This window comes from Pygocentrus nattereri, chromosome 22 (assembly GCF_015220715.1).
Source record: "Pygocentrus nattereri isolate fPygNat1 chromosome 22, fPygNat1.pri, whole genome shotgun sequence".
NCBI lineage: Eukaryota > Metazoa > Chordata > Actinopteri > Characiformes > Serrasalmidae > Pygocentrus > Pygocentrus nattereri.
Genome location: NC_051232.1, coordinates 2,766,891 through 2,791,405, shown reverse-complemented (window position 1 = coordinate 2,791,405; position 24,515 = coordinate 2,766,891). Strand labels below are relative to the sequence as shown.

The window sequence follows — 24,515 nt, the reverse complement described above, 5'->3', positions numbered from 1 at the left end:
TGAAGTACACTGTCAGAAAAGCATACTGTGCAGGTACATTTTGGTTCATCGAGGTACCAACAACGTAAATGTACCCTCAAAACTACAACAGTGGTTTTAAGGTCCAACTGTGTATTTTAAGTGAGATTTTCATAACCTAATCTTTTAAAACAGAACAATAAAATACAAAGCCTGGAGTCAAGACAGGATGTGTGGAGTCAACAGAACTTAGGAAATATAACTGCAATGGATTATGGTATGGTTATGTTCCCTGACTAAAGGTACTGAAGACCCACGCCACTGACGAGAAGGGTACAGTGACGGTTTAGTACCTTTTTTTTTTTTTGAGAATATAAACTTGTACCAGTAAAGAATCCACTTATTGGGGTAAACAATGTGGATAATAACTGTAGTAAAGACCTGTTCACACCCAGTTTGATTTTCACACACAGAAAAAATGCACGTCAAGTTTTGAAAACGGACGCACAGGCCGACCAGTCAGTGTTGTCATGGCTGCAGCCCAAAGAAATGTGCATTAAGAATCTCAACCTCTTAACAAGAGGTTAATGAAAATTTATGGTGGACCCGAAATGAAAGGCTGGGAATGACGGTGAATACGTTACTGTGACTACATAGAGCCTTTATAATAACTTTATAATACATCCTAGTCCGTTCATGCCCATGACGAACCACTGACTGTTAGCTTCCCTCGCTAATTAACGCGTGTGAATGAAGAGAACGGAAATGAAAGAAAACAAAAGGCAGGGAGCCGAGAAAAGGAAAGAGAAATTTATGAGCTACTGTCAGGAAAAAGCAGGAAAAACATCCAACAGAAAATTCTATATTATGTTAACAGCTTTTTTGTTGTTATTTAGTGTGTCCACCTTTTTTTTAAAGAAATCTGTGAGGATATTTCTCACACGCTTCCCACGGTCTAATTAAAGCCAATTATCATTTCAGATTAAAGTCCAGTTCCATTTTTTTATCTTTATTGTCTATTTTTTTTAGTGTCTCTATGAAGGGGAAGATAATGTCATATTTCTGGGAGCAGGTTTTGTTGGGGGGACACAGCTGTAATTTGTTGGTTTTGAGCTTGAAAGGATGAAAGTGGACATAAGTGGACAAATTAAATACTGATAGATCTGACTTTATCCCTAGTATCGGAATTGTAATTCTGTTAAATGTACGTTTCCTTGTTTTTACAGATACTGACAAAGATATACTGTAAGATATACTGTAAGATATACTGTAAGATATACTGTATATTGTGTGCGCAGAAGATTTAACTTAAGATTAACTTAACTAGACAGTAATCATGGATTTAGGTTCCTTGGGACTTCAAATAATGGTGGTCTCTCCGCATTATAATGTCATTATAATGTATACCTTATTCCAAATATGACTGCAAAGAAAATAAAACAGTCGTACAGGTGGTCACCTGAAACACAAAATGAATTTTGCATATTTTAAAATGCACAGTCGTTGAGTTTTGATCAGCATGTGTGTGGGGTGAATCTCAGTCTTTGACTTCATATACTTGGTCTTATTGCTGTAGTTCAGATGTGTTCAAATATCTTCTTGAGTTTGACCAGCACATGTTTAGAAATCGCCAAAGCTAAAGTAGAAGAAAAAGGAAAAAGCAGAGCACAGGAAGGGAGTGAATAAAGAAGAAGAGAGAGAGAGCGAGAGAGAGAGAGCGAGAGAGAGAGAGAGAGAGCGAGAGAGAGAGAGCGAGAGAGAGGGAGACAGAGAAAGAAAAGTTTATTATTTGAAGGTGAATTATGGTTTATGTATGTCTAAATTCTAGGAAACGGTATGACAGCATTTCCAACCGGAACTCTCAAAGAGCATACGAGAGAGAGAAGAGAGGAATATGACTCACTCGTCCTTCGCTACAGGGGTGTTGTAGCTCTGAAACAGCGGCTGAACAAAGAGGCCGAGCGTTCCGATCACACATACCAGGATAAAAACCCACAGGAACAAACGGTCGATCACCATCGCTACGTACTTCCAGTCCTCGATGATCTGCAAATACAAAGAACATACACTTTTTTTACATGTAAGTAGTGATATAGTGAAATAGTCATTTCTTTTTTTTAACAAAGGATCCACTCTAAAATAAAAGCAGCCAATACCATAAGAAAAATTACATGAAAATGATGAAAGAACAGAACATAAATATACAAATAATTATATAAATCAATAAAAAGGATTTCTCACTGCATTAGTAGATCTCTAACAGGACTCCATCTCTTACAAAAAAGGCATCTTTTTGAATTCTTAGTATGTTATTTGTTCCATTTGGTAGACAATCCACGCCTTTTGGATCCATTAATTATATGTGGGAAGGTCTGGATTCATCCCTTTAAATCATGTGTAATACATTTCAGAGCTACTGTTAGTAATATTCCTAGAAGGTATTTCTTAGATCTTCCCTCTAGGTTATCCTCTTATTACTCCCAGTATTGCTACTCTAGGGTCTTGTGGAATATTCTGCTGAAACACTTCCTTAAGAGCATCAAATACTTCGTTCCAGAGCATCTGTAACTCAGGGCACAGCCAAAATATCTGAGTTTCCAATTTCTCCAACATGAACTGTTATGTGTTAGACCCATCTTCCACACTATTTCTGGTGCTCGGAAATATCTGGTGATGACTTTCCATTTGAATTCTCTCCAGATGTTTGAATTGGTCGGTACATATTCCGTTCCAAGTACTCTGTGTTATATCCACATTTAGTTCTAATTCCCATCTCTGCTTTAAATGTAAGGAATTATTTAAATTCACAGACAGGAATATTTGATACAGTTTACAAATTATTCTTTCTTTGTTTGTAATTGCATGAAATAATTTTTCTACATGTGTAGGTTTTATAAGTTTTCCTATTCTTTGCGTGTACTTAAAATGTCTCAGTTGGAAATATCTAAAACGGTCAGTTCTGAGGAGAGCAAACAGATTTTTTCAGCTGTTCAAGTGTCTTAAGGTTTTTCCATATCTTAAGGGTACCTGCAGCCCATTGTCCCAATTCTTTTAAAGGGGCATCCAAGAATGGTAAGACATGAAGGGGCTCTGGACACATGCCTTTTCGATAGTAATTTTAAAATGTCAGCTGTCCTTTACATTATGTGAACATTTATAATGACAGAACCAATAGAAATGGTTCACAATTACATGGAATAAAACCTCATGACATTAAAGTGAAGAGGTATTTTCTTCCTGTCAAGGTACCATTTCAGACATACAGTGTTTTGTGAAAAAGTACCCTGCAAAAGTCATTTTTCATTTATTTAATTCCAAAACGACAATTAAGCCCAAGTTTTTCATTTTTTATCATCAGGAAAAAAGCAGAAAACATATTTAATAGAAAATGACAGACACCTCAACAGCTAAATATAATATCTTTTTTTTAGTATTTAATGTGTCCACACTTTTTCCACAATGCCAAAGTTCAGTCTTAGAAGTTGGATGCATTTTCTGCTTTTAGTAATCCTAAACACATTCACTGATGTTGAGGTCTGGACTGGGGTGTCCAGTTCAATGTTTTGGGAACAAAAAATTCTCCATTTTTGTTGTTTATCACTTTATGACTCAATGTAATAAAAAACTGATGAACAGTCCAAAAGACATTATTACTTAGAAAACTTAGCACAGTTACTTAGAAAAAATGCCCAGTTCCATTGATTTTTCTTCTCCTGAAAAGTTTTTGTTTGAGGTTTTGTTCTACCAGTGACATTTGCAAATGGCAGCAGCACATCCTTTCAGGCCCACAGCCATGACCATGTGATTGTCATCTCATAGTGGAAGGATGGAGACCTGTTAAGGTTTTGAGATCTGAAACAAGAGTGGAGCTTCACTTTCTCCTCTCTCTCAAAGGTGAAAGCTTTAAGTGCTGTAGTTCTGATGGCCTACCAGGTCTTGCATGAATATTAGGTGTTCCAGCTTCTTCGCATATTTTACTCAGTACTTTGTATCTTGAACTCCTGTTTTCTACTTATCTTCCCTTAACGTTCTCCCTCCTTGTGCAAAGTGTATTATCTTTCATTTAATCTCCTCAGAAATATCTCCAGACATTATGGTTGTTAATGTCATTTTGGTCAGAAAATTAAATATGTAAGGGGCAGTCTCTGAATTTTACACAGTACTCTGCATCATGGTTTGTCCCCATAAAAAGAGCCAAATAAAGACCACTCACAGATTCGTACAAACTACTAAACACCAAAAAACAACAAGAAATATCTCTGTACTGTTAATATGGTCATCAAGAACCCTTTCAAGCTTCAAACAAGCAACTTCCAAAGCACCAACACAGCTGCCCCAGGCTTGGATGAGAGTTTACAAACACAGGACCTGGCAAGTAAGCCCAGATTTTGCTGTGCTATTGGTGTGTGGTGTCTTGAGGCATTACTGGTGTTTTGAAGCCTCTGTGCTTACATTACCAAACACTGGCCCGCTAGTTTCGTGCCATTATATTAGAACTTTTCCATAGCAGGAATGGCTGTATATACATACCTGTATACATGCCATCAAAAACAAAGTTATTCAAACTCACTTGAGTCTCCTTTCAATTACTGCATCCTTAATCATTGATGACATTTTCCTATTCTATAAAAATTAACTATGCATCTCTTGGCAGTAAATCTGATGCTTTATGCCACATGATGTGGCCAAGAACTACCTACTTTGGCAAGAAGAGGCAGTTTTACTTGCATGCAAAATTACCAATCACAACCTGCTTTTGAAGTAGCAGGCCACAAAATTTGTTCTCATACTGGTGGTCCTAAATCAAAATTCTGCTCTCATTTTATTACAAATGTGGAGGAAATGCAAGCATTTTTTTACACTGTACAATGCTGGAATAGCAAATGTGTGAAAAATGCCCATCCCTAGTCTAGTGGTGTTTTGAAGCCATTCGTTTCCATAGTGACCCTCCTCACCCCTTCATCGTCATCCTCGATCTTCATGTGTTCCGCAATGAACCGCACGCCCTCTATGGCCTCATCTACTTCTGGGTCGCGCCTGAGCCTGACCCTCTGTCTGAACTCTGACCCCTCTGGCAGCTCACCCAGCCTCCAGGCCCTGCCGGGGTCGTTGCCAAGGACGAAAGAGTCATCCGGCGGGCCGCTGGAGAAAGATTTGCGCTGGTGCTTCCGTCTGAACCTTTCCCGCACGTTGGAGCTGCCAGGCCGCCGCATAAGCAGAAAGACGGGTAGGCGACACAGGAAAACACGTTTGACCCATTCGGGCATGCGGTGAGTGGATGGAGAACGGTGGTGTACGTTAAGAACACAGACGCTTGTGACGATGGAGAAGGTGACCAGTACCATTGTGAACATCAGATACTTCCCAATTAGCGGGACAGCTAGCGAAGTGGGAGGCACGATCTTGGATATTAGCAAAAGGAACACAGTGAGTGCCAGGAGAACGGAAATGCAAAGAGTCATCTTCTCGCCGCAGTCTGACGGCAGGTAGAAGACCAGGATGGCCAGCGAGGTGATGAGCACGCAGGGGATGATGAGGTTGATGGTGTAGAAGAGAGGTTTGCGCTTGATGACGAAGTCGTATGTCACATCCATGTAGGTGTGGTCATCGGGGTCTTCGTTCTTGCGGCCTGGCAGTGAGACAATGTCCCATTCTCCGCTCGGCGTGTAGTCGTCACGGCTGGCAAAGTCCGAGGTCAGCACTAGGTCCAGTTCAGTGCGGTCATACGTCCATGAGCGGAATTTGAGTGTGCAGTTCTGCTGGTCGAAGGGGAAGTTTCGCACTTCGATGGCACAAGCGCTCCTATAGATGGCCGGTGGTAGCCAGAAGATGTCTCCTGAGTTGGATACAATGGCATTGCTGTAGAAGGACACCTCGTACACACCGTCCGCACTGAGGGACAAAGAGCAGAGAAAAACTGAACTGTGTTGTAGAGATATTCCAATCATTCTTTTTGCCCTCAGTCCCAATTTAAGTCCTCTGATTCTGAGTATCTAGCAATACCAAGTCCTTATACAATACCTTTTGTAGACAATACAGCCACACAGTGCACACTGCATGTTAAAGTTAATGAAATCAGGCATATTTTAGGTAACACAGAGAATTTCCAGTCAAAATGCCTTTATAACAGCTTCAAATTGGGAGGCCTGCTTTCAGTATTTCACAAGAATCTGCATCAATATTTTTCCTCACATCCAAAGTTCAGTCTTAGTACTTGGCTGCATTGCTTGTCACAATCCAAATAACCCCAAACATTCAGTGACGTCTGAGCTCTCTCTAGTTTTAGCGTGCAAATTGTTTGGAGCTTCATTTTCTCCTCTCTCTCAAAGCTGAAAGCTCAGTAATAGGGATGGTTTGGTGGGCTACCCAGTCTTTCAAGTAGAAAGTTCAAGTAGTTGTTCCCAATTTTCAGGTGGAGTCCCAATTTCTCTGTACCTCTTAATAATTTCTTGAACTCCAGTTTTGGATACTCCTGCTTTTTACAGTTATTTTTCTTCCTTGGACTGTCTTACATTTAATCTCCTCAGAAATACCTCTTTAAAAATGAATGATTTGTGCTTAAAGGCTGTTTTGACTGGAAATTAAACAAATAAAAGGCTCAGACTTTTGTACAGTACTGTATGTGCCAGGCTGCCCATTACTTTAAAATGCTACAGTTAAATCAAATATTTTTAGTGTATGTATACTGTAACACTTTGAGCTGATCTGTTTTTTGACCAAATGACCAATTTATATTGTATTGAATATGCTACTTTCACATTTTAGGGTGCTCTAACCTAGACATAATAGCCTGCTGCTCCACTGTACACTAAGTGTGTAATAGTTGTGCACTCACTCAACTAGTTCAACTGTATTTTGACAAATGACAGCTAGTGCAGCCACAGTTGAAACAATCTTTTAACTCAACAATTGTTTTCACTTTGAAATAGTCAAATAAAAGTGTATCTCACTTTTGCAGATGGTGCATAATGTCTATATTGCATTTACGATAGTGGCATACATAGAGCGCAATGGGGGAAAAACAGGACTGGGCTTATATTCTATATCAGTCTTTCAGATCAAATCGTGACAATCCCTGCTGTGCAGCTGTTCACATCAAGGCATGCTCTTCTCTACCTCTGACCTGTGTTTGGTAAAACCACCAACTATCTCACACTGTGTCTGATTAATATGCATTAATTAACCAATTGCTAATCCACCCTCAATTTCCTTCCCTCAGTAGAATCATATACAGTGTTTAAATTAAAATTAGCATAGAAACAGGGCGTTTATTTTAGCAAGGGATTACACAGCCCATGAAAGCATAGCGAAACACATCTTAAGCTAATTAAAGCATCATCACATGATATAATCACTTGTTACTAGATCCTTTTGGGTATCATACATTGCGTGTCATTCCATTCCCCTTGTTTTTTGGATTCTGGTTTCATGAACTAAGTGAACAGCTGACTCACGACATCATCCTCTCCAAACACTCGTAGCATAAAATCTACCTTCTTTCAAACAAAAGCCCAGCCCCACTCTACAAGGCGCCGGTGACCTAGATCGTACAGCGTGAAACACATGAGTGATATCGTTTGTCATAGGGTTTTGCGTATGGGATTGTTCTAAAAAAGCCCAAACGACCTGACAGAATAGCAACATGGTGAGGCGGCTGCTCTCTCGCTTTTGGCAATTCCATGGCATAATTAGTCAGTCTTTTGGAACACTGACAGCCTGCTTGGAGTATTGTGTTTCCTCCACAAAAAAAAGAAAAAAATCCACTGCATGTCAAGCCTTAAATCCCCCAAAGATTAGGAGGCTTAAGGCGTTAATAACAAAATGATATACAGTCTTCTACTGGGGGCATTTTTTGGAAAGACTACTGATATAGGTCCTGTACAAAAATACATTCTCCTCTGATATGACATAACTTTGTAAATCAGTGAGTCAACCAACTAATCAGTAAACCTATCAAATGTTTGACACATTGTAGACTCCACATTTGTGTTCATCTGGCCTAACAGGATTAACAAAGAGCGAAGTGCATATGAAATGGACAGCGAGTGGCTAATGCAAAGTGTGGAGACTTTTGCAACAGTAGCTGCGGCGTACTTGTTGTAGAGGACTATATCAGGCAGCCAGATGTGGTGGGAGGGGATTCTGATTTTTTTAATGCCGTCATATTCATCTGGGTCCCACACTAGTCTGTAATCATTCCACTCCTGCACGGGACAGAAGAAGAAAAAAACAGGTGAGGGACATGAACACACAAAAGGATCAAACACGCACAGTTGCTCAGAGAAAACGTAGCCTGGCTTTACACAGTGAAACATTCATGCAACTTTAATTGCTTAAAACCTACATGAAACTAAATTGCACTTGAGTTGCATAATGTAAAGCATCACACAACTCATTTGAAACTCAGCCTCAGCAATTACAAGCATGGCAACTTCAAACAAGTTTCATATAACAGCCAATCAAAATGCAGATAACACATGGCATGACCACATCGAATCACATTGGATCAACTGACAAGAAAATAAAATAGAAGGTGGTTTATTGGACAGACTGGTTTAAGGTTGGTTTCCTGAGCCATGGCATGAACATAAGTTCCTCAATGCTCAACATTTTTGTAAACAACAGCATTGACTCTAACAGCTGCCTAAGCGGTCGCTTTTCAAACCCTTTATTCCTGTTTAGCCTGCTGGTGATGTGATTTATGTAGCTAGATTTTGTTCTCCACTGATTTCACCGCTAATTTGATGATTTTTCTAATTTTACACAGAGATTTGATTCATTTGGAATCCCACAGATAACATTTATTACAGAAGGGAGATTGAGATCCTAGATGAAACGCTTCTAGGACAGAATGATCAAGACATCAATAGGCTATAATTGTAATGACTACCTCATGTTAATGTTATACACTTAACACACATAACAGATAAAATAGATACAAATACATAGTGAAGAACCCTAGAAAGGCAGACAGATAAATGACATGTATATAGATTGGGAAAAGAGAACAGCAATGACAGTTAGAAAAATCTACAGAGATGCTGCAAATGTCTAAATTTCGTTTTGTGTAATTCTGCTTTAGGGAATGTTGGACTAAGGCATGTTAGTGGCCCACTAATCAGAATATGAGGCCACGTAAAGACAGTTCTCAGACAGGACTCATCAGCCATGTTTATTATATTTCTGTCTCCTTTTTTATTTGAACTTTACTGAAAGATGAATGGAACATATGCACATTTACGGAAGTGCTAGGGGTCATAAAAGTGGTAAATGCCTTTTCTGTTGAGTGAATATTTAAATGACCAAATTTATTGAAAATGATCCAATGTTTGTTGTTTGTTGCTTTATTTTTTTCACTGGATATGCGTATTAAAATGCATGCCTACTGCTAATAGGCTTATTTTTATTCGTGTGCATATCAGAGATGGGGACAGTCAGTGTTGACTGACCGTCGACTAATTAGACTCAAGACTTAAGACTACCAAATATCAGCCTGACAAAACTTGAGTATAACTGATTACATTAGGACCATCGACCTTAATGCAGTTAATGAATGAAATTTCTCATTTCCAGCCTTTTGTGTGGTGAAATAACACCTTTCATTACAGAAAAACCTTCAATCTGACAAACCAAACAAGCACTACATAAATACAGTGTTAAAAGGAAAGAGGCCTATAGCATATAGTCAAGCTTTAGTATAGTATAGCTTTTATATCTTAAATTGTCAGGGTATCAAGCTGAAGGTTTAGCTATTGCGTTACAAACTACAGGCTAACCAACTGTTTCCGAACTAGCGCCACCTATCAGACCGCTGTCTGTCTGCTTTTCATCTCGTCCTGTCTTAGTAAAGTTGCACTCAAACATGCCATGAAGACTGCAGCTGGAATATAAGGGAGCAACTCTCTACAGCAGAAGGAAACTGTGTGGAAAGATAGTATCTGTAGCTCGGTAACTGTAGCGCACCAAGCAAAAAAATTTACTGTTTGAATGCATTGTAGGCCACAAACGTGCTACAAAAGCTAAACCAAGTTGTGTTAAAAGTGAATGTAAATCACTCTGCAGTGCTGAGTGGGTAAAATGACTACTTAAGAGTGTTATGTTTGAACAAACAACAAGTGAAGAACTGTATGTTCTTAAATAAATGAGAATGCTGACGTGCTACATCGCCCCTGGGTGAGAGTGATTGTGTGTGTCTGTCTGTCTGCCCTGCGATGGACTGGCAACCTGTCCAGGGTGTATCCTGCCTTCCGCTTTGCTCTCTTTCTTACATTTGTTTCTTTTATTTACCCTGTTTCAGAGTCAAACCCTGCTGACTGAATATGCTCAGTCCACAAAAAGGTTCTGAGGAGTACTGTCTAAAGCCCACGGTGCCATACACACTGACTATGGGCGACGGTGGCCCCCAGCGTCCGACAGCAGACAGTCAGCTTGGTGTGTCTCAGGCCTTAAACACCACATGAACTGCAGGGTAAGCATCAGTTCCATCCTTCTGAACTGAAACTGAAGGCTTTTCTGTAATGAAAGGCAAATTTTTGGAAGCCGTGTTGAGCCGACACGTTTTTAAGAGGGGTCGTTTGTCTAATGCAATGCCTGCAGCTAATTATGAGACTAAATGAAAAGTCTCTAAATAGTCAAGACTAGATTCAGACTCAGCTAAACTACAAAACAAGGCATGGCAATGAGAAAAGTGCAGGGTCCTAAACGTACACAGGCTCGGTATATCATAAAATTTGCAGGATTTTGGTAATAACAGTAGATATTAACATAAAAATAGAAGCATGAAATCATCAGTATGAGAACCCCTGGGGTTGACCATATACTGTCCTAATTTCAGAAACTCAGTGCTGCAGTGTGTGTAATAGGATTTCTTTCATGAAACTGAACTAAACTTGAATTCAGCATGGTGTTAGTGTGTGTGCGCAGTAAAGAGCTGTCATGACTTTTAATGAGCTGCAGGTGAATGTCTCACCTGAGTGAGCCACACATTAGTCGTCATGATCTGCTCCCTTTCGTTCTGCAAGAGGATGGCAAGAGCAAAACAGGATTAGGAGAGCAAATAAACACTCCATTGTAGTTTAAAATCTGTTTAAGTGCTCTGTTTATGTGTGTGTGTGTGTGTGTGTGTGTGTGTGTGTGTGTGTGTGTGTGTGTGTGTGTGTGTGCAGCACTCACAACACTGATAAGCTGAGCGAGAGACACTTTGATGCCGATGGTGACCTGCTGGCTCTTATTGACCGCCGGTCTGATCAGTTTATTATAGCGCTCTGGACCCAAAAGAAACTCCACCAACCTCTCCTCAGCATCAGCTTCTAGAGAACCTGATAGACCAACACAAACACAGTCATACTCAGATCTCTGACACAAGCGGGAACATTCAGTCAAAAGTGTAGATTTCAAACCTCCAGTTGAAACCACTTATCGCTGTTGTCTGATAAAAAACCTTGTATCTCTAAAATTCTAACTTTCCAAAAGAAGGACAAAAACTATGGAACCAGACTTTTCTTTCAAGGAATTTTGGTTTATTCATCATGAAACCTACACACAGTGTAAAGGGCAGGGAGTATTTTCAAATTATGTCAAAAACTGAAACACAAAAATGGAGACACAAGGATTTGTTCCAACAGCAGCAACATGTGTTTGTAAGTAGAAGAGATTTTTTTATCATGATAAAAATTGGAGGAGGAGTTATCATCATGTATACATTCTAACACTTAACATGACACTTCGGGTGCACTCTGAGGCTAAAAGACAGGAGCAGTTACTGTAAATTATTCAGTTGACCTGTGCAAGTCATATCAAAATACCGCTCTGCGTTCCAGGGATTTTGACTTATCTGTTACCCACCACACAAAAGTTAAAAGGTGACTGTGTACAAAATTTGGCCCTCGTTTGAGATTCCACATCATAAATGATAAAAAGAGGTCATTTTAAGAACTTCCCCCATCGTGTGTGGTCTACTGTCTGCATGGTTCACAGCAAACAACATATTCTACGCCAGTCTCAATCAGTCGGTAGCTGATTGCCTTAGTTGCAAACAATGACTTACTCATATTAACCTTTCTCACCCACATTTCAAAAACTACTGAAGGAGGAATTGAAACCAATTAATGAAACCAACTACACTGCTTACAAATCATAGCTCACTTTCCAGTGATGTTGTCTTTCTTCTGATTGGCCAATAAAAGTTCAATACGGTATGTGTGGGTTGGCTGAAAGATTACTGTGAACTGCTGCTGGACTGTGTTGGGGAGATTCTCTCTCACAATTCTCTGCTGGCAGTAGACCTCCACCCTTTTCATGCAACTAGTAGCAACTAGGACGTTGTACGTTGCATGCAACCTAATTTACATGCAACTTTCATTTGGGTTTATTTTGATTATAAGAACAGTAGTTTTGGTTTCCTACTTTTCTACTCCACATCCATATTTCATTCCAGAACAGATGCAATAGGATCTAACTTGGCGTTATTGTTCATTTATTAAGCCTAATATATGCAAAGGTCAGATGAATACTATTAATCATGCTTTTATTTCAGTCTGGTCATTAACTACGAGAGGACGTGGACGAATCCTTGAGAACTTGATTAATCGTTCAAGGCTCTAGCATCTGAATACTGAAAACATTATTTGGGCACTCATTCTGTTTCTGTTCTAGAATTTGTAGGAACGTATATTACACTGCGCCATGACGACACACGAGTGCCTGAACATGAAAGTGTTGCTAAGGATGTGTTGTTAGAGATTTGACTGAGAAGGCAGATGCTGCTATGCTAACTTCTCTAGTTAGATTTAGAAAAGCGGAAAGCTATTTCTCTGACTAGAAGACACCTCATCAGCATTCATCGTTGTACCAGCTAGCTATAGTTTTAAATGCAGTCTCTGTTCTTCATCTAAAACCATGACTTCTCTCAGCTTTTCTCAATAATACATTTTTTTTTCGACTGTATTCCTCTGCTCACAGCAGTGCTATCACCTAAGACTCCAGCCCTACACTCAATTACGCCAAAGTACTTTTTTTGGCTTCTTCCCAGCAACTAATCATCTCAGTTTATTGCCTCCTCGAATTTAGCCTAGTCGGAATGCACATCCCTAAAATGAAACTGCTGATAAGTTCAAAAGGTTTTTACTCTGTAAGTTAATTCTGTTCTTTTTGATTTTTAATTTTGTTCTACATAAATATTCTAGTACTGTTTGTAGCATGTGTAAGACTCTTTGAAGTAAAAAGACACTTTAAATGCTTCAAAAGAATTTTTCTTCATATTTGCCAAGGTGAAAGGCTTGAAAAGGCCAAAGTGTCACCCACCCTGTGTGTGGTCAGTTTCTGGAGAAAAGGTGAAAACACAAATATGTCAGAGTGATTTCATAGCACACCCCAAGCCTTCACATCTCATCAGTTACAGAGAGGAGTGCCAGAAAAACACTCAGAGCAGTCCACCCCCAGTGTGACAGGACTGTGTGTGTTTCTCTGTGAACACGAGGCTCTGACACACACCTTGTCTTTGTCATGTATCCAACATGATGTCACATGAGATTGTAATGATCTGTTACGCTCTCTCACACACACACACACACACACACACACACACACACACACAGATGAGCCACCATAACTCTATTACACATTAGTCATTTCTGAATGTCCCCTGCAGCTCAGATCTGCTTCATATCATTGTGCGTGTGTGTGTGTGTGTGTCTTCTGATCTTGGTCTAGTGCCACTGAACAAAACACAAAGTACCTACAAAATTATGGCAGACATTTCTAGGTGATATGTAGGGGAGAGCAGGGTTAGTGGTCACATTGTTCATATCTCTAACACCAGAGGCACTAACTTCACATTTGAAATTATAAAAAAAAAACAGTTTTTATGTAATAATGATAATGATATTTTTATACTGAATAAAGGAGAGAATAGCTGCAGCCCTGTGTTAAGTTGGTTGTAAGATATAGCCACCATTAGGACACATCAGCAAGGAGAAGGGAAGTAGGGAACCCCCAGATTTCAGGACTCTTTTAATGCAACAGATGTGACGCAAGCGATGTGACTGACCAATGCTCAGCTCGTCTGCATAAATTCTGTCCAGCATGAAGGACTTCTCTTTTCAAATAATCCAAATGATGAAGAAAAAGTCTACGTTACATATTTAGTTAGGAAATCTAAATCTAAACTAACTTCGATAATCAACTGTTATCTCTGTTACCAAGCAACCCATGATGCACAACATCATGACATAAACAATGTAAAGTTAAAATGTAAGTTAGCATCAGTTGGCTAGGTGGCTGCTGATGTTTAAACGATAAACTGTGAGTTAAAAGTATTGAGACTGTTGTTTAACAGGACATTGCACCTAATAAACAGCTCCTCATTATTCATCGTCATCAGTGCAATGCGTTTTGTTTTGACAAGTTTTCACCAACATCAATAAATACAAGTAATAAGAATGAACAGAGAAAATGTGTTTGCAGTGTTTTTATCTGCAGAGTTAGAAAAAACATCCCTCTCACAAGTCAAACGTTTTGCAATATGAATAAATGAGCGTTATAATGAACTTGAATAGTGGAGCCAGTCATATTGTGCTAAGTGAACGGCTAACCTAGTGTTTAGAAAATTTTGCCCAGTTAAAATTCTTCTGTAATACTCTTTTCTTATCCAGATTTCGGAGAAGAATTTGAAATTCTAAACTGTTTTCTGAAATAGTGACTGTGCTAAATTCAGTCCATTCAGTAAATGGAGTTAGGATGCTTCTGTAATACAAGCCCAGGAGAACTTTAACAGAAATGACTGTACTCTGACTATATTACCAGTTGGTCATGTTCTTATTAGAAAATCTAGTGTGATAAATTACTTGCTATTATTAAATAGAGGGTGTGCACTTGTGACAACTTGCCCATTCAACAAATAAGACACTCTTAGCTATGTGCCTGTCTACACCGTGCATTAACAAGTGTTTTGTTTCTGCATAAACTTTGGCCAGATTTTACTTACACTTTTCACAAAAATGCATGCCCAGATCAGATTGTATGTACTGTACTTTTCCCACATAAAAAATGCCATTAAGACTTTTCTTTTGTTTCCCTTTTCCATGTTACAACACGGTCAACAATCTTGGCTTGGATGCTTTCATCAGCCCAGAGTGAGAGAAGGCTGCCGGCTTGGGAATAATGTCTGCGTCACATGTACTTTATCTTTGATTTAGTTCATTATTCTCTCACCGTTTAGTCCACATTCAATCTGTTTACACTTCAAAATCCGTCTCTGACCGTCTCAGAACATGGTTGGAGTAATCCAATCATAACCCGCATCCCAAGAATGTTTGCACATGGCTTTTCATGCATTCAAATGAAATTCGGTTGTGATTCAATCACCAAAAATACATGAGGATGCAAGGCTTAAACAGGCTCTATTAGAACTTATTAACGACTTCACTACAGGGGGAAATATATTTGTCTATGACTCCATAGTGAAATAACACACAGATGAAAAGAATACAAAATATATGTCTGCATTTTTTTCTCCATGGTTACATATTACACCCAAGAAATGTATGTTGGATGCATGTTGGAGCTAAATTATGCAGGAAAGTATATCTGTAGGAGGAGGGTTGGTGACAAGTGCCTTAGAGCAAACACACATCTGCCTGTGACTACTTTTGACATTAATCTGTAAGTGTTGTCTCCTATATAGTTTAATCAAAACTGTTTTTCAGCTTTGGGAATCATTTAAAAACACCATCCAGATAAAGAGGACAGCATGTGTCTGAATTACCTTCGCCTTCTATCTTCACCTTACCTGCTGGCTGTGAATTCCCAAGCTAATGACAGTGCTTGTGACACACTGTATTCACTTAAGACACCAAGACCAATGTTTAGTCCACTCCACCCTGTGGAAGGGGGTTGCTGACTACTGAAAGCCTGAACTTTGATCGACTCTATTCAGCGTAAGGAGGAAACTGAGTGTGATTTTTCACATACTATTTTTTTAAGACTGTAAACTCACAGGGAAGGTTTTAGGGCACTTTTTTTCCCATCCAGTCTTGTTTATTATAGCAAACAGATACTGAGGTACCTGAGCTTTCATATGAAATCCGACATTATGAGTTTGTGGTCTCATGTGTATCTGGCTGAAACATTCATATGGAATGCTTAAATTAAGGGGGCCCGAGTCTAAAGCCCAAGGTCTCACAGGAGATGGGCCCCTTTCTCTCCCCTCTCTCTCAGTTCCAGGCAGATGAGATCATTTAATAAGGGCCATATGTTGTGACTTACTTCACGTAAACAACCGGCATATAAAAGCGGGCAGTCAGAGCTGCTATTCAGAGGCGTTTTCATATTGGCATTCAACCCTCTCTCAGGCAAATCCATAGAGCCTGACCCACGCTGTTCTTCCGGTGTAGGAAACTTTTTATATGCAAGAAAGACAGTGTTGGCGGAGATTCCTTCATCATCTTCACATCATCGCTACTTGAATAAACAACAATATGACACAGAGTGTGATCATATTATACATAATGCAGTACAATAACATAGGGGGAATTAAAAAATAAAAAAACAACAATTTAAACAGTAAATAAGACAGTACTGCAATCTATATCATCAACATTAATAACAAAAGTGACACAAAGGTACAGAAAAGGCCGTCCCATTCACCATGGCCTACTCCATTTCAACACCTAATAGCTGGTTTAGTGTAATCCAAGAACTCGCCCCAAACTTGAGAAAACGTTTATACGATCTAAATAAGCTAATCTTTTAAGTGGGAGGATATTAAATATTGTTTTATACCACTGAGCTATACAAGGTTGTGTAGATGAAGTCGAATTGACCAGGATGCATTTTCTAGCAACAGCGAGGAGACCACCAATCATCTTCATCAGCAAATCTTGATCAGCAAAGGGTACAATAAATCACGCTCCTAGAACTGGGACTAAGGGGCCAAAAGGCACAGATAAATGTGAAAACCGCTTAATTTTGGAGCACATCTGACCCCAGAACCCCAGTCCACATGTAATGCAAGAGCGTGCCCTTGTTTGTTTGATATTTTGTACATAAATCTGATCTAGTTGGGTCTAATTTTTTGTTTCTCAGCGGTGATAAACAGTCTACGGACAAGTCTTCCTGTGAACTGGTTGGAGCTAAGACAAAATCAATACGGACCAGAATTTCCTTCCACTTGTCATCTGCGATTGCCATGTTTCGTTCCATTTCCCATTTGATTCCACTGGAACTAGTGTTTAATTGATTTTCCTTGCTTAATGTATTATAACATTCAGAGTTGAAGTGTTTAAGTTTGAACTTATAAGTTTTCCTATTTTATTTAAGTTATGCTCCTGAGGTATAATTAAATTAGCATAATACCTGATTTGTAGATACCAGAAAAATTAACGAGAGATTTTGGATTCTTGTTTTAATTCCTTACAAGACATAAGATGATCTGCACACCAGAGGTCACATATAGAAAATATTCCTCGGTATTCCCACTGTTTGAAACACTGTCTAATTCAGCTATTTCCCTCTCCAAATTAATCTGGGCCAGATTCTTGTCTCCTTTCTGGGAGACAAAGCAGAGTATTAACCCTTTAATGTAAACCTTAAGAGTTTCCCATATCAAAGAGGGATCTGTGGATTCTGCAACGTCATGGAATCGCCAAGATCGCGGCTGAGGTTCAACATCGGTATGAGTGTACACTAAAAATACTGCGGCATGATCAGAGACTACAATATTCCCAATCAAGCACTCAGTAATATTATCTATCATGCTACTATCTGTGAGGAGATAATCAATTCTTGAAAAGGTTTGGTGCACAGAGAAGTAAGATGTGAATTCCTCTCCCTTGGGGTTATAAAGCCTCCATACATCTATTAGACCAAATTCACAACATATTTCTGTATTTATTGGACTGAGATGTCCAAGATTTATCTAATGCATTGTCCCATACACTGTTTAGGTCCCCGCCCAGTATGATATTGCTATAAGACCAGTCCCTTAACTTGGTATATACCTTCATAAAAAAGTTGACATCAAAAACATTGGGAGCATAAACATTAGCCAAAATCAAGGGTTCATTATATAATGATCCCTTAACCAAAACAAAACGTCCACGCAGATCTTCTATAGTCTCCTCAATTGTAAACTTCAGATTTTTGTGTAGGAGTATGATGACCCCTCTGCTTTCAGTCTTAAGATGAATACATGATTTGTCCCACCCAGTCTCGTTTCATTTTCACTGAGGTGGGGTTCTTGTAGGAATGCAATTTGCACATGTTGGTGATTCAAGTAGTCCAGGATCTCCTTTCTTTTGGTGAATTCCTCGGATATTCCATGAGCAAATCTTCATATGACGTGGCATGCGATGAGTGCGCTCTTATTTCAAAATGCTCTTCTTTGTCTCCATAGACAGTACCTCATGAATCCACGTTTGAAGGAAATCGTCAGGGGACCAACTCTCTGCGCCCTCAGGCAAACCGATGATTTTCACGTTTTTCCGTCTTCCCCTGTTCTCAAGGTCATCCACTTTCTCTTGAAGAGCGACGAGAGCGTTTTCGGCTTTAGCGATGAGTAGCACTCAACTGCCCGATCTGGACGCCAGACTTATTGGAGACTCTGATTTGGCACAGCCCGCGAGACTCTCACAATTCAACTACAGTTGTGGTTTTAACTGTATGTACAGTCCAAAGCTTCCTGCTGCTCATTCTCAGTTGCATTTATTACTAGCTATAAATGAGAGTGTGCTGGCGTTTAGGGAGGATTAAAAACCTTGATCACTCCCTCATTCGGTTTCTTGAGTTCAGCAAAAAGTTGCCTTTATTTTTAAACTGATGGTCCTGCACAGAGAGAAACAGAGCCAGCAACCTTTTCTTTTACTTGATAGAATGTTCAATAATGAAAACACTGCAGCCGTAGTTTGTTGTTTGGCTTGTCTGTGATTTTGTGTAGCGTCATATTAGTGAAGCCTACATAACATAACAACACGGAAGCTACTTTCCTCATGTTGTTTCCTGGATCTGAAGCTACTCTCTGTCAGGCCTGATTACTTTGTCTATGTCTGACCCTTTCTTAAAAGTGCTGCTTGGCCTTTTAACACCCAGCTTTCTAGCGTGACTTGAGTAAGCTGCTCTCTCTCCCTCTCTCTCTATGTGCTCTTTCTGTATGGTGTCTTGGGGCTTCCAATGTATAAGGGAAAAAATGATCTGCATACCTGAGGTTTAATTAACTCCATGGTTTATACACCAGGAAATGGCTCTTTTTAAGTTACGTTAAGTGATACTTTTGTAATCCCACAACCAGGGAAATTCTACCTCCGCATTTAACCCATCCGTGAAGTGAAACACCACATACACACTAGCAAGCACACACACACTAGGGGGCAGTGAGCAGCCCTATCCACGGTGCCCTGGGAGCAATTGGGGGTTAGGTGTCTTGCTCAAGAACACCTCAGTCATGGACTGGTCACAGGGCCAGTTCACTAACCTCCAGCCCACGACTGCCCCCAAAATGTTTTGTTTTGTTTTGTTCAATTATTATAATTGAACTATTATTATAATTATTATAATTATTACAATTCAATTATCACAATTATCAGTTATGTTTTGTTGAATTATTTCTCACTCATAGCTTTTTGAAACAGGCAGAAAAATTCTGTCAAAAGTACAGATTCTAAACTTTTAATCTACACCACAAATGTATCTGTTAGTAGAAGAGGAGATGTTGTATTATCAAAAGTTACTGTTGTGTGTTTTTGTTTAATGGGAAATTCCACCAATTTTTCAAAACTTCTCTCCAATTCAATGGTTAAGCTGTAAACTACGTCAGTTAGAGTGTGTTGATGAGAAATATGCCATTATAAAAAAGCTTTTCAACTTTTTTTACAGCTGTGGCGACAGGAACCAGGGGTCACAATATCTACAACACAAATACAGCCAATTTATTTACTACCCAATAGCAATAGCTTTCTGTGCTTTGTCAGTCAGTCAGTAAATTCCTCTAGAGTATTTCACACCAAGCTCAGACATGAGCCTGTTAATACAGAATGTATAGGTGATTCATTATGTACCAACCTATGTAATTAATGCTGCATGCAGTTATGTTGGTTATAATATGTTAAGTATAGCAAAACAACAATAACTTCTTTAAAAAAGTTCAGACATCTCTGCGCCACTTGCAGCCAAACTTCCTAAATCCACATGAAGTGAAAATCTCCACTCAGCACTAACGCTGCTGACACCTCTAAAGCTAACTGGGGAAGAATGCAACATGAAGGCCAAAGAAGAGCATTTCATTTCATACAGAAACAGTAACATGATGATGTGTGATGGTATTTCATGCTAGCATATGAGCATTTTTTCATTCATCCACATAACTGCACGCCATATGTGCAAGTCTGGCGAGCAGATGAATGCAGGGAGACAGCCTTATAGATGCACACACATGCACACAGCCAATGTTTAAAGCAGCAAAAAATGTCTGAAGCAGTTGGGCAAAAAATCTAATACATAATTTCACCCTCTACCCCAGATGTAGTCAATCTGCAGTTTTGGTGTCCAAATGTTGCTTTTTCAGTTATAAACCGGAGTTACGAGACTAATATGGGCAATGAACACTAGAAATCAATAGATATGAACACACACCCAAAACTTCTGTCAACTCAGGTGGACACCTTATACAACAGATGCTGTGTCAAATCCAGACATCACGTACGTATGTCACACAGGCATATACAGTACATTCTACAAAGAAGTTCACAATTTCTGGTGCTTGTTTTTATTAAGCACTTTTGATTTTACAAACATGCACTATATGGTCAAAAGTATTGGGACACAACTCTTAATCACTGAATTCAGGTGTATCATTCAGTCCCATTGCCACAAGTGTATAAAATCACGCACCTAGCCACCTTTGCAAACATTTGTGAAAGAATGGGTCAATCTAAAAATCTCGGAATTTCAACATGTGTCTGTGATAAGATGCCAGCATTGCCACAAGTCAGTTAAATTTCTTCCCTCATTGATATTCTTTGACCAACTGTGAATGGTACTATTGAAAAGTGGCTTAAAGAAAACTCAGCCCCTAAGTGTCAGTTACAGCCCCAAAGTTACAGAGCGGGTTGCAAAGTGCCGAGGCACATAGATCATAAAAGTCTCCAACACTGCTGACTCAATAACTGCAGAGATCCAAACCTCCTCTGGCATTAACATCAGCACAAAAAACAGCACAATGCCAAGCGTCGGATGGAGTGGTGTCAAGCGCCGCCACTGGACTCTGGAGCAGTGAAAACATATTCTGTAGAGTGATGAATCAAGCTTCTCTGTCTGGGAGTCTGATGGACGAGTCTGGGTTTGGCGAATGCCAGGAGAACGTTACCTGCTTGACTGCACTGTAACAGCTGTAAAGATTCAGAGTTTGGCCTAGACCTCTCAGTTCCAGTGCGGGGAAATCTTAATGCTTCAACATACCAAGACATTGTGGACATTTGTATGCTTCTAACTTTGTGGGAACAGTTTGGGGAAGGCCCTTTTCTGTTCCAGCATGACTGAGCCCCAGTGCACAAAGCATGGCTGGGAGAGGTTGATATGGAAGAACTTGACTGGCCCGCACAAAGTCCTGACCTCAACCCCATCGAACACCTATGGGATGAACTACAACAGAGATTGGAAGACAGACCCTCTCATCCAACATTAGTGTCTGACCTCACAAATGCTCTTCTGAATGAATGGGCAAAAATTCCCAGACACACTGCAAACTTGTAGAAAGTCTTACCAGAAGATTCGAAGCTGTGTTATAGCTGCAACTTAATGTTCCATATAGTTCCATATAATGCTCTGTACTAATGTCTATGGATTTAAAATGGGATGTCATAACAGCTTCTCTACATGTACTGAGCACATGTCCCAATATTTTTGCCCATACAGTGTATGTTTATAAATAGAAACAACAGAAAGTAATCAAGTGTCTACATGACTGTGTGATCTGCATGCAAGCAATGGGAAGATTACAAGTTATACTGCCCTCTAACCTACACTGACAAGTCTGCATGACCTTAACGAAGACCTGGATGTGGATTAAACAAGTTGAGAATAGTTTTGGAGATGGCTTTATAGAAAAGATTTGGGTGACGACGGACTTCTGGTGTAAGCAAAGTTAGCCTTGTAGCTCCAGTGCTAAACTAAAGATGCAAAAATTGGACCCCCAACATGTCTCAGCTGGGGTAATGTTTTTGTTGTATGATTTAGCAGGATCACACAAGAATCTACATATCAGGCCCAGGACACACACACAGAGGAGTATCTTCCAGGTGCACATCATGTGATTAATAATTAAATACACATTACCATATACTTCGCTGCTTGTGGCCTGGTGATGAACACAGCACTGACAGCATTACAGAAACAGCAAATGCTGACACATAATCCATGTACAAATCTGCATCAACAGTACAGGACATACAGATCTGACAAACACAACAGAGACTAATGGAAAGGCCAGATGTGTTCAGCGCAGTCTACACCTTACTTGGATACTTCATACACATATTCACATTCTTCAATGACAACACAGCTAGTGGAATTCATTTCCACAGCTCCAACATAAAACACCATCACAGCAACACGTTAAATACACAGGGAGATTCACTCGAAAGAGGCCTCAAATATTCTGTTGGAATTCTACACAGAGCAGCAGATCAAGGTATAAATTACATTATTAGATGGAATTTCAAGTTTGCACTGCAGTGGGAAAGAGTTGTTCAGGGAGGCCGATATCTATCCTAGCACCTCCTAGAGGGCAAGAACTGAAATATATAACACAGTGAATAAGCAGGGTGTGAAATCAGATGTGATTTGTTTAGATTTTGCCCTTTTTACTGTCTGTTTGCAGTACAGTGATTAGATTAGAGAGTGGCACCTATACTCTTTATCCTAACAAGCTAGGAACAGACACCATAACACTTATTGCTACTCAAATATCCATATTTTAAAAGATAAAATTTGAAACTGTTTAAGAATTAGCCTACATTTGTTGCATAAGGCTGTTTGAAGTGGCCATTTCCCTTACCATAAGATATCAGCTATCCGTGTCCCCACACCCTCTGCAGTTCCATGTCAAAGAGTTCAGACAAAAACTTACATAAAAATCACAAGATAATACCCTATTTATAACAACACATAGATTATTTAGATACCAAATTAAACCATTCATGCCCAACAACTAAATTTATTATGACAAGAACTCTGACACAGAGTTTATTCTGATCATAAGTGATGCCACCTTGCAGTTACATTAACTGTACCTATTTAATTTTTTCTACTGTTAAATTATCAGCAACCCAATGTGACCAAAAACGGAATTTAATATAAGTCATAAAAACTTACTTCTTAGCAAAATAGTTGGACAAGGTTTGAAGAACATATGGATCAAACGAAATAAAAAAATTCAGATGTGGAAATTAGTGGGTTGCTTAAACAAATACTAAGATGAGTTTGTCTTATTCGTATATTTAAATAACCACGTTCTAATCTAAATGTCCTATAAAGCTCAGTAAGCAGATGTTTTGCCCAGTACAATATTGAAAGGAAGACCTCTATGAGCCACTGGACAGATACAAAGGGTAGAGATGCTGATAGAGATGCTGTGAACAAATCAGTAAGATGTGTATATGATCTTAATAACATGTAGCGAATACAGTATGTTGTTTACACTGCAGCCACATTTAGATGCAGCTTAATTATCCATGAATTATCTGACTAATAGCTCAATTGGTATGGAATACGTCCATGTATACACTTCAATAGTCCAGTCCGACTGAGGCCATTCAGAGTACAATTTCTATCCGATTGAACGAGGTGGGAAATCTTGTAAATATTGCGTTAAATAGAAGAATAATAGCCATGTAAACACCTGTATCCGATTATATTTTCAATCTGAAAGTTTAGGTACGTTCTGCGCATGTGTGAAGTTTATAACATTCCACATGGCGGAGCAGAAACTGGTCGGCAGAGGAGACGAAGTTCATGCTCTGATCTTTAAAATATGGTGGTGGTCTTTAAAAGATGGTCTCAGAACACGACGTCTTCCTCTCGGCCTTCTGTAATAAGTCTGACATCATTTTAAAGCATTTAAAAACACCAGTGCACCAATTAAAACTCATCTCACGTTGACTGGCCGTCACGTGATGTTCGCTGCCATGGTAACGTTTACTCCATACGTGCATCACTTTGGATCAGAGGACTTGTAGTGGAAGACTTTCCATCAGATTGCTGAGTACAGTGAGCAGATAAACACCTCTGTCTTAATCTGTAATCGGAATGTATTAAAACATCTGCAAAAATCTTTGCATGTAAACTTGGCCTACGTCGTTTGTCCTTTTCTGACAATTGGTAAAGCCTAAAACACATTTGTCGTCATCATTCTGTAAATTTGGTATCTCCAACGCTCCAGTGCTACTGCAATTAAAGCTAAAATGGACAGTGACAAAATGTTAAAGGAACTGTCTTCAATGCATCGAGTTCTCAAAGGGAAGATATAAATGGTTATTTTTTCATATCCACCATGGCGATGTGTTTAGCAA

At 39.3% G+C, this 24,515-nt stretch overlaps 1 protein-coding gene across 1 annotated transcript in view; it reads right to left on the bottom strand.

Annotated features, from left to right (window-relative positions):
* The window catches only part of chrnb5a (cholinergic receptor, nicotinic, beta 5a), a 26,772-nt gene continuing 2,257 nt past the window's right edge, over positions 1 to 24,515 (bottom strand). The window contains exons 2-7 of the mRNA XM_017684402.2: positions 11,131 to 11,276; positions 10,928 to 10,972; positions 8,053 to 8,162; positions 4,914 to 5,850; positions 1,862 to 2,004; positions 1 to 1,594 (exon numbers count right to left, since the gene is read on the bottom strand). Coding sequence (XP_017539891.1) covers positions 1,579 to 1,594; positions 1,862 to 2,004; positions 4,914 to 5,850; positions 8,053 to 8,162; positions 10,928 to 10,972; positions 11,131 to 11,276 — 1,397 coding nt within the window. The 3' untranslated portion in view covers positions 1 to 1,578. The remainder of the gene's footprint in view (positions 1,595 to 1,861; positions 2,005 to 4,913; positions 5,851 to 8,052; positions 8,163 to 10,927; positions 10,973 to 11,130; positions 11,277 to 24,515) is intronic.